The 11,675-nt window shown below is 39.6% G+C and overlaps 1 protein-coding gene across 4 annotated transcripts in view; it reads left to right on the forward strand.

Moving 5' to 3' along the window:
* Positions 1-11,675, forward strand: part of frmd4ba (FERM domain containing 4Ba) — a 54,357-nt gene that overhangs the window by 25,454 nt on the left and 17,228 nt on the right. For all 4 annotated transcript variants that reach the window (XM_077572491.1, XM_077572487.1, XM_077572488.1 and 1 more), the window contains exons 8-11: positions 3,427-3,510; positions 4,730-4,795; positions 5,644-5,701; positions 6,334-6,420. In XM_077572491.1, coding sequence (XP_077428617.1) covers positions 3,427-3,510; positions 4,730-4,795; positions 5,644-5,701; positions 6,334-6,420 — 295 coding nt within the window. The remainder of the gene's footprint in view (positions 1-3,426; positions 3,511-4,729; positions 4,796-5,643; positions 5,702-6,333; positions 6,421-11,675) is intronic.

The raw sequence follows: 11,675 nt of genomic DNA on the forward strand, positions 1-11,675 counted from the left end.
TTCCTCATAAAACGTACGCCATCAAACACACGGCAAAGTGCCGTGGTAGCAAAACCCAGTCAACCTGGGAGAGGTAGTCGCAGCCGGGAGCAGTGAGCGCCTCTACCCTTGCTAAAGCTCACCCTTCTTTTTGATTTGTAAGCTAGTTCACATAACTGGATTGTTGTACTGTATATCTGCCCTACTCTGTGGAATGCTCCTAAATTAAATCATTCTTGTAAAAATAGACTTAAATTGGCAATTATAAAAGTCAATTCAAGGCCAAATGGCCTATGAACTAAAAACCCAATCATTTTATTTTCCTATCGCGGTTCTTGTTATAAGATTAGTTAACTTCATTTTTACTATAGTGCTGAGTTGGATGCCGCATGTTTCTTTTGACAGTCCCCTGACTTCAACATAACCTTTGAACCAGTGTAATATAGTAAGCCAGGTGTTTGTGAATTCTGTAGCTTTTGTTCAGGTGCCCAATGGACTGGCCGGCCAAGCCAAGCTCCCTTTTTGTTCAGCTCAACAGTGTTTTGCTATCTCCGACATGACGTAGCAACAGACTGACTCGCCGCCATTTGTCTGAACCGATAACATGGCCAGTCTGTGTATTTTTCACAAGCCTGGAGGCCTCTTGACATTTTTGGCAGCGATCACGGGACTTTATCTGTTATATCTTTCACGGTTGATTGACTACTAAGCGAAGGTACAGTAAATCAATTGGCTGTAGTGAACCAACAATATTTTGAAACGGCTTGTCTGTTTTTAGATTGGGTAATTAGATTTAATATGTCTTCTGAAGGTCTTTAAATGCTCTGTATGGCTCCCTGTGTGATATATATATTAATTTTGGCAAGACTTCAGTGAAGCTTAAGTTTAGTCTTGGAACACACAGTGTTTGGTTGTCCTTGTATGGAAGATAAGAGAGACGAAACAGGTTCCTAACACTGCACTTTTTGTAAAGGTTTATCACCTTGATTATTATTGTTGCTATCAATCCCTAACATGAACTTGAATTCACCTGGAAGCACAAATATGACTATAGCATTACTCGACAAATGTTTAAGCCTTAGAAGAGCTGCCGGTGATTTTCCTGTCATCTATAGTACAAGAGCTTGTAATTCATTACCGTAAGTATAATTTGGGGCTTTTTAACTCATTCCCTAACCACCATTTTCACTGAAGCAACCCCCTTCGCTCCTGGCTATTTTACTGGATTTTGACTGATTTTACAAGGCCTTCAGAATATTCTGTTCTATTGCTATAAAAACATGGAACCTACACACACAAGCAAGGAGAACATTCATATGTTTATTTTAGGGGTAAACAAAAGAAAGGGTCAATACTTTTTCAGTTAGCCCAAATAAGCGATGTTGTCACTTCTATATTGATCATCATGAATTACATAACCAACAGATACAAAAGATTGTGTGCTACTTAAAGAAAACTGTATGAAGGGAGCAATGGATCATTTTGATTTGATTATGAACTCATTCACTCCCAGCCATTTTCACTGAAGCAACCCCCTTCGCTCCCGGCTGGTTTACTGGATTTTGACTGATTTTACAAGGCCTTCAGAATATTCTGTTCTATTGCTATAAAAAAACATGGAACCTACACACACAAGCAAGGAGAACATTCATATGTATATTTTAGGGGTAAACAAAAGAAAGGGTCAATACTTTTTCAGTTAGCCCAAATAAGCGATGTTGTCATTTCTATATTGATCATCATGAATTACATAACCAACTGATACAAAAGATTGTGTGCTACTTAAAGAAAACTGTATGAAGGGAGCAATGGATTATTTTGATTTGATTATGAACTCATTCACTCCCAGCCATTTTCACTAAAGCAACCCCCTTCGCTCCCGGCTGGTTTACTGGATTTTGACTGATTTTACAAGGCCTTCAGAATATTCTGTTCTATTGCTATAAAAAAACATGGAACCTACACACACAAGCAAGGAGAACATTCATATGTATATTTTAGGGGTAAACAAAAGAAAGGGTCAATACTTTTTCAGTTAGCCCAAATAAGCGATGTTGTCATTTCTATATTGATCATCATGAATTACATAACCAACTGATACAAAAGATTGTGTGCTACTTAAAGAAAACTGTATGAAGGGAGCAATGGATCATTTTGATTTGATTATGAACTCATTCACTCCCAGCCATTTTCACTGAAGCAACCCCCTTCGCTCCCGGCTGGTTTACTGGATTTTGACTGATTTTACAAGGCCTTCAGAATATTCTGTTCTATTGCTATAAAAAAACATGGAACCTACACACACAAGCAAGGAGAACATTCATATGTATATTTTAGGGGTAAACAAAAGAAAGGGTCAATACTTTTTCAGTTAGCCCAAATAAGCGATGTTGTCACTTCTATATTGATCATCATGAATTACATAACCAACAGATACAAAAGATTGTGTGCTACTTAAAGAAAACTGTATGAAGGGAGCAATGGATCATTTTGATTTGATTATGAACTCATTCACTCCCAGCCATTTTCACTGAAGCAACCCCCTTCGCTCCCGGCTGGTTTACTGGATTTTGACTGATTTTACAAGGCCTTCAGAATATTCTGTTCTATTGCTATAAAAAAACATGGAACCTACACACACAAGCAAGGAGAACATTCATATGTATATTTTAGGGGTAAACAAAAGAAAGGGTCAATACTTTTTCAGTTAGCCCAAATAAGCGATGTTGTCATTTCTATATTGATCATCATGAATTACATAACCAACTGATACAAAAGATTGTGTGCTACTTAAAGAAAACTGTATGAAGGGAGCAATGGATTATTTTGATTTGATTATGAACTCATTCACTCCCAGCCATTTTCACTGAAGCAACCCCCTTCGCTCCCGGCTGGTTTACTGGATTTTGACTAATTTTACAAGGTCCACAGAATATTCTGTTCTATTGCTATAAAATCACGGAACCTACCCAAAAAGGGAAAAATGTATATTTGTATCTGTTTCCGTTTTGCAGAAATTAACACTAGAATATAGCTAAGTTACATCGATATTCATATTCCTGGTGAAAACACTGTCAAAAAGAGCTTGTTGCAACATAGCCCTGGATGATCTCTTATACTCTGCTGCCACCTGCTGGACGTTTTTTTGTAATAACCACCATTGCTTTAAGCCACCTCTTCATGTTAGAAGCTGTATCAAAGTATTCTGTATGCTCTTGCATTAAAAAAAGAAATAATAAAAAACGTATAAACAAATTTTGGGGAGTGAAGGACAAAGCATTAAAAACATATGTACAGGTTTTTGGGTTTGAATGAGTTAATTGGCTGTCCGTGCTATTAATTGTACATGAGAAACATGATTCCTACTTCAGAATAGTTGTAAAAAGGACTTTTGTTTAAAATGTATTAATTATTGTTGTTGTTCTTTTTTTTATCAATTATATACAGTACAGAAACAGCCAAAGCAAACCTAAAGCATCTCCCAGTTCTACCCACACAAGTTCTCAGGAAACACCCGTCTCTCAGTTATTGGTAAGTTATCTGAGCAGTTGATGGTCTTCGAAAACAGCAGCATCTTAAAGGGCCTACATAATTGTATGAAATGTCAATTGTCTTAATGTCTATGTAAAGTAAAATGTAACAATATCCAATGAGCTGTACTGTATATCCACATACCTAGTAGTCCTAGTAGTCCAGGTCAGATTTGGAAAAAAAATAATTGTTCTGTCCACACCGCATAAAAAAAATAGATACATGTAAATGAAATTGTCGCATATAGGCCAAAAAATTTTGAATTTAGTTGGAGTGTGAACATTTAATAGTAGCCTTAGAGTTTGCATGCAGCCTTAAGGAGTCAGTTTTAGAAGGTAGTGGAAGGGCGTCATCGCATACCTGGAATATTAATAGGTCAGTGCATAATTAAATAATGAAAATGTGCACCATTTTAGTAAGAATGCTCCAGGCCTGAACAGTTTTGTTTTTTTAAGCGGAAGGTGAACTTGTATGGAATGCATTCGTTTGGGATGTAAGGATGTAACAATAATGGCAATATTGTGATATCGTAATATTAAAACTGCCACAATATCGTCGTCGACATGTCACGATATTAAAAGCAGCACATCTGTTAAAAAATAGTCAGGTTGATTTGCATCTGTGCAGTTCTAGTACCCTCTGGTAGCTAGTTTTTTAGTGCAGTTTAATTTTCACAAGGCATGTTTTGGCCCTTCTATGTTTAAAATTCACACTAATAGTCAGATGACTTGTGAAGCAGGTCAATATGTGTACAGTAGGAACTCAATGTCTGCTTGCATCAGCAAGTAAGTGCCTCAATATATATATATATATATATATATATATATATATATATTATATTATATTTATATATTCTTTGATATATTAATAATTTTTTAATAATATTTTTCATTTTTGTAATGTACAAAAGCACAATATTGTGTGTGTTTTTTTAGTATGAGTTATTATTTTTTTTTTACACTATTGTGACCTTTTTTTGTATCACCAACCTCCCCTCAATATCGCGATAGTAATCATATCGTGACCTTCATATTGTGATAATATCGTATTGTGATGTTTGCATATCGTTACATCCCTATTGGGAAGTGGTTACTGTAGATTTAAGTCATTATGAGAGCAGATTATTTTCTACATGAGAGGTTCAATGTGTGTGCAAAATAGAGCTCCTTATCCTTAGGGATTATAAAACTGTTAATTAAATGTTTTTACTTCACAATAGTGAGGACAAAGTGATTGAACATTACAAGAAACTGAAGGGGCTGACCAGGGGACAGGCCATTGTGAAGTAAGTATCAGTTGTTCAAATGTACTTGTTCTAAATTAGTGAATTTTGATGTGTGTTATACACGAGTGGTTGTTGTCACCAGGCCACAATGTGTCGTTACAGGTGGTGCCCAGCCAGCAAAGTAGTAGTTTTGTTCTGTTGTAACCTTCCAAATTAAAAGCATGGATTTCAAAACAAAATATAGTTAAACATCACACAGTAAACAGCTTAAGGAATTACTTGAAGCCCTATTGTATTGAATTGAATTTTTTGCACTTAACTGTATTCCTTAAAAAGATTTGTACAACCACATATTTTCATTGGGACTTTTTTATTCTGGCCACTGGATCATTTGTTTTATTTTATTTTAGTTTTAATATTATTTATCTATTTTTTAAAATTCATTTTATTGTCTGCTCTATGCAAAATGACTTTTATGAGCAAATTGAAAAAAATATATAATAATCAATTTTGTGCAGTTTTAAGGAAATTTGCTATACTGTAGTTAGGATATAAATGTAATTAAAAAAAAAATCTGTCATTGTTTTATATTTTTATGTATCATTAATGCTAATGGTAAGGCCACTTGGTATCGGTGAGTACTAAAGATTTGACTGTCGGTATTGGTCTAAAAAAAGTGAAAAACAACCCTGGGTCGTTTACATAGTGATGTTTTGTGCCCTTGAATGGATCGATGGACTCTCTTCTGTATTTACAGTGGGAAGCGGATTGATTTGCTACCCACTGTAAATGACTGCAGCTTCTCAATGACTGAGACTTAACTCTGTTGGCTGTCCAAAGGCCACCGGTTGATAGAGTGGAAGTGAGTGTATTGCTTCTAACCTGCCCCTCTCTCTTTCTCTCTAAAGGTATCTGACCCTGGTGGAGTCCCTGCCAACATATGGAGTCCATTATTACCCAGTAAAGGTAATATCAGTAAAACTCACTGCTCCACATGTGTAAACTTGAAATCCTCATGAACATACAGGGATGTTTGACTAATGATGCTAAAATTTGAAAGAGAAAGTGAAATATTAAATTCCAGTACAGTACTCGTCTTGTTTCGACATATTCTGGCTGTGTCAAATAAAAATATAAATTCAGTAGAAACAAATCAGTAACAAACCACTATAGGGGTTTTCAATGTTTTAATTGTAAAACTGTATCACTCTATATATCCAAAGTCACACTACAAAATAAAATAATGCTCTCAAATCAATCAAATTAGTGTAAAGCATAATAATAAATCATTGCAGTTCTCAGCCTTTAGCCAGTGTTACCCTGCAAAATGTTTCCTTTCTGTTCAAGGAATCTTTTAGTAATAATCAGCATCACATGCAAGTACAATGCCGTGGCCATCTGCATTCGGACTAGACTTTGTTGCAGTTCAACAGGCTTGAATGGCTTGAATGTGCACTAAAGCGCGTGGATCATCTTGGAACTGGTGTCAATAACACACCTTGAGATATGATCTCTGGTTTTCCTGTGGCAGAGAGCCTAATTGAGACAATTGTTTTTGCCACACTGTCACTAATAGGGCAAATGATGCTTTCCTACAGGACAAACAGGGAATACCCTGGTGGCTTGGTGTCAGCTATAAAGGTGTTGGCCAGTATGACTTACAAGACAAGCTGAAACCAAGAAAGGTACAGTACTTCCTTCTAATGCGTACCATGGATTGAGCCATTCCAAAACATGTTACAATGTTTACTACTACCTAAATTATTTGGTTTAACTTTTTTAGAACAGTACTTCCTTATGAACCCTTTGCTAGGTTGTATTTTGTTAGCCCTGACATGGTTAATGATCTGTTCAATGTGTAATTAAGATCTCCATTCTCATGTCAGTCAAAAGAAAGCAGAGTAGATGGGAAAGACATTATCAGGTTTGGTGGGATAAAGTCATGGTTAAGGTCAATAAGGAAAAAGTTAGCAAAAAACAATAACATGAACTGTATCTGAGCATTAAACAGTTAAAATGAGCCATATTACAGTGTGGTATTGATGTATGATGATCAAATAGGTATTATTATGTGTTCACTAACAGATTGTGCATGCTGTTGGTGGGCATGTGTGTGTCATCAAGTCAAACTTCTACTAATATCCCAAATAGCTGGTGTTAAGTTGTGTGTTCACTTTGCACTCCATCGAGCAGATTATTAATTATGTTGGCAACAGGTGTAAAAGCGGTGGAGACAACAATTTTGTGCTTTACAGATGGTTTACCCAATAGATTATTTGGGAGTGCACCACAAAGGCAAAATGAAGCTTGAGTGATGGAATCGGAAGTATTGGTAGAAGAGGCAAACAGATATTACTGAGTTACAGAAAATAAATCGATCACCCCAAGACTGCCTTTTTAAATGTATGTTTGAATGTAATTTCAGTTCAATTGTACAAGCACTGGTACCTTTTCAAGTGAAAATCTGAGAAGTAAAATGAAATGAAATTATTTTACAAGTTTTTTGTTTGTTTGTCTCCATCTAAAAACTCATGCATTTGAATCTGGTCATATTGGCCTATATCCATTATGATGTTGAAACCTGTTGACGCTGCAGGTTCTGTTGTTACACCGGTTCCCAAAACATTAGCGAGCTGTCACGTGTGCGGTAGTTGTCTTCTATAGTAAGCAACAGGCCTCTGTGGCTTGCATTGGCACTCAGCCAGCTGTGTTAGTGGGTGTTAAGAGTTTGAGAACATACACTCATAATTTCCTGTTGTTGGGGGATAACACGGTAGCTTTTAAAATGACAGTACAAAGCTTGTTGACCTTCATAATCATTGCAAATCTGCTGCGTCTTGCTTTTTGATCCGAAAAAGATATTTGGCATTTTTTTTTTTTTTTTTTCCTGGGAGATCTCAGTATTGATCATTTGAAATGTCATCATCATTGTTCTCCCTTTTTTTTTTTTTTTTTGTACGTGTGTTTGTGCGTGTGTGCATGCGTGTGTGTGTGCGTGCGTGTGTGTGTGCGTGCGTGCGTGCGTGCGAAAAAAAAAAAAAAAAATAAGAATTCCCATACCGTTCACCTAAACCGAACACTTCAAAATCCAGCCAGAGTCGTGGGGCCGCCAGGAGACCCAAAGGGGGACCAAAGAAAAGAAAGAAAAGCGAAGCCCAGCACCGACCAGACACCACCCACCGGGCCACTAACCTTCACCAACCCCAAAGACATCCAAACTCCAACAAATCAGGGAAACCTCAAGGGCCCAAAGGAGAAACTGAGGAAAGGTAGAAAGGACAGACGAAGCAGAGTGAGATCCACAGACACCAGCCTCCACCGAATCAATGACCTGAGGGAGAAACAAATTGTGTCTGAGTCTCGATAGATGCTGGTGTGGTGGATCTAGCATGCATGAAAATCTCCACCAAAGAGGGGAGCCGTCGACCCCCGCCAGGACAGAGCAAGCGCAACACCTCAGGGCCCCCCAGGCCGCGGCCGCGCCAAAGGACGACCCCCGGGCCCCGCAGGGGCCACCGGCCAGAGAGCACACCCCGGAGCAGGAGCGCCCCCCACCCCAACGCGGCCCGCGCCCCCAACCCAACGCAGCAGGACGGGGCACTGCAGGCCCACCAGGCACCCCACCGGCCCACAACCCCCGCTCCCCCCGCGACCCCCCCGCCCCCCACCCCCGCCACCCACCCCAACCCAGCCCCAACCGCCCCCAGGTCCCCAAATCCCCAGACACCCTCCCCACCCCAGCACCCCCCACCCCGGCACCCCCACCACCACCCCCCCCACCAACCAAGCCGCCCCCGCCCCCACCCCCACCAACCGACAGCCCCCCAGACCCCGGGGACACACCGCACCCAGGCATCCGCGCCGAAGAGGGGGCCGGGCAGCGGAGCGGAGAGGGCACCCGCGCCCACCCCACCACGCGGAGGGACGGAACACCAGGGGCAGAAGGGGAGATGGGGGCACCGGAGGACGGGCGGCATCCCCGAACCCCAGGCCCAGCGGGGAGAGGCCCCGGTCGTCACCCCAACGATCAAAGTGAAAAACTAACCCTGTTACTAAGTTCGCCAGCTCGCCGACTGGCGAACTCTACCCCTAAACCGTGTGTGTGACCCCACCCAGTGTATATACATAAGTGTGTGTGTGTGGTGCATTAAAATTGGGGGCAGGTGAACCGGAGCAGAGGGAAATGATATCCCCCCCTGCTCCGATCCATCCGCCCCCCAGGCATGTCAATGAGCGTATGTGTCAATGAGCGTATGTACATATTTGGCATTTGATGAATTTGGATAGTGGTTATCAAGGCAAACCTCAAGTGTTGTCCGACTTTTGGGTCCTTCATATGATGTCATTACTGTGATTTTTCCAAAAATGTCTATTATTGTGCTTAAGATTTCTGAATCGTGTTCCATAGAAACTAAGCGCCAACATTTTCCAAGATTGTTTATTATTTGTTAAACTAATGAATCATGGTAAAGATTTCTGAGTCACGTTCCATAGAAAATAAGCCCCAAAAATAGAAAAGAGAAACTGAAAATATCAATGTACTCGTCACTTTTACAGTTAAAGGTTATATTTTCATGATATTACTCAATGTATCACACGAAAATGTACAGTTGCCAGCAAACCAATCCAAATACAACAGAGTTTACAAGCGGACCAAGCTTTTTTTTTGTACGCCGTTGAGGCGTGGGCCTTGTTTTTGGTTACTTGTAGTCCCAGGTGCTTGGATTGTGGATGTTATTGATAGTGAAAACACTAATCCAGACTAAAACCACAGGCATCTCTATCTGTATTGAGAGATATGGGAAGAATGTTCACGTAAGCACTACATAACTCTTTATTTAAACCTGCAGGATAAGCCTATGCTACAATGAAAATATAAGTAACTTGTTTTTTTATTCTATCAACTGTCGAAGCTGTGTAAAACGTCTGTAGGCGTTGTAGGGATCTGCAAGAAAATGTCTCGTAGTCTCACGCTTGTTGCCTTTTGCAAAGTTTGAGGTGTGTCACATCCCAAACATATTTTGGCATTCGCCCCAGAAGCAGTCTGTGAAGTGTTCTTTCTATACTTTGTGCTAGCACACATACAAACTCTCTGCTCATAGATTTTAAAGCAGGTAACCTCAACATTACTCTACTAGCTGCCATGCCAATTGCTTTCCTTATTTCATGGTTTCGGTATCTCTAATGTATGATATTTAGACAATCTATGCTTTCATTTGTTTAGGTTTACCACATGTACGACATTATTTGTGCTGTTTGTGGACGGACCCCCTTGAAAATGAGGCGATGCATCTCAAGGGGGATATCTTTTAAAGCAATAAACAAACAAATTAGTGTATTATGATGACACAAGGTTCACCGCTTTGATATATTCAGCCTGTTTACTGTGCTGTTGCATTGGAGGATATGGGATTCATAAGAGAATTTTATCCATATTTGGAAAAAGCCTAGATCAGATCTGAGAATATCTGATCCCATGTGTTTATGTTGTTGTTTTTATAGCCTATATCTGGATTATAACATTTAGACACAAAGAAATTGGAATTTTGTCACTTGAAATTTAAACTGTAAATCAGGCCAAGTTGTGCCAATTCATGCAATATAAACACTTTCACGAATCACTGTTATCTGTTGTCACTATGTAAATGATGCTTAGTGATGGGTGATGGTGTCAAGCAGGTGTGAATTGGCATGGGACCACCAATGAGCACCCTGGCTGTTTTTCCTTGTTTGTTTGTTTTTTAGTATCATGGTCTTTGTTCCACGTACACATCTGCTACCCGAGAGAGAGAGAGAGAGAGAGAGAGAGAGAGAGAGAGAGAGAGTAGGGAAGTCGCTCCAGAACTGTGATCTTCTTGGCCAGGAATTGTCGGATGCTCAGGGCATTGTGAACAGGCATGTTGTCACGGTGAAGCAGCCACGTATTGATCCTGCCGTCTGTCTCTTCCACTGAAAGTTTGGTCTCCGGGGTAAATACCCATAGATCCCTGACTCATCAGTGGTGATGACTTTTCCTAGCAAGTCCAGTCTCGTTGGCCTCATCATCACTCATTCTGCTCATGTCTTGATGACCTGCCAAAGAGGATGTTTAAAAAATAAAAATAAAAATAAAAAAGCATGTGGAAAAAAGTTAAATGGCCACACAGTGCAGAGTTCACTTTTTATAAATTCCAGGACAATTACATAGAAATTTGAAATATGATTTTTTTTTCGTTAGTCCTGGAACTTTTACGACACAACTCATGTGTGTATGTGTGTCTGTCTGTCTGTCTGTCTGTCTGTCTGTCTGTCTATCTATCTATCTATCTATCTATCTATCTATCTATCTATCTATCTATCTATCTATCTATCTATCTATCTATCTATCTATCTATCTATCTGTCTATCTATCTTATCTATCTGTCTATCTATCTGTCTGTCTGTCTGCTGCTTTTCAAAATTGTCTCTTATTATTTACGTGAACACAACCAGTTTGTCTGGTCTGACTAAAAAGGAATATCTATGTGTAGGGAGAGAGAGGGAGAAGCTTAGAGTGGTGCAACGCAGAGGGTGAGGTGTGTGTGATGTCAGAGAACGGGGGTGGTTAAGGGGTGTGGCTCAGCTGAAACTCTTGCAACACCTATCTGGTTCCCGGAGAACAGACAAGAAAGAGCATTGTTCAAGAGAGCTCAAACCCTGTGGGAAACTCAAAGTCAGTAGGATTTAATACACAGGACTATTGCAGTGATAAGCCAAACTTAACCTTGAAGGTAAGCCTTTATCACATCCACCTAAACTTTGCATTCAGGTTTTGAAATACAGTGTGTTTGTTTGAAAGAGTTTGTCACTTTAATGAGCAGAGGAGCTGTTTTTTTTCTTCTTCTGATGCATACACTCTGCTGCAGATTAAAACCTGTGATGATTGCTGACACAATTCACTTTGGTTCTCTGTGTGTTGTAC

The sequence above is a fragment of the Vanacampus margaritifer genome, chromosome 8 (genome assembly GCF_051991255.1).
Source record: "Vanacampus margaritifer isolate UIUO_Vmar chromosome 8, RoL_Vmar_1.0, whole genome shotgun sequence".
Classification (NCBI taxonomy): domain Eukaryota; kingdom Metazoa; phylum Chordata; class Actinopteri; order Syngnathiformes; family Syngnathidae; genus Vanacampus; species Vanacampus margaritifer.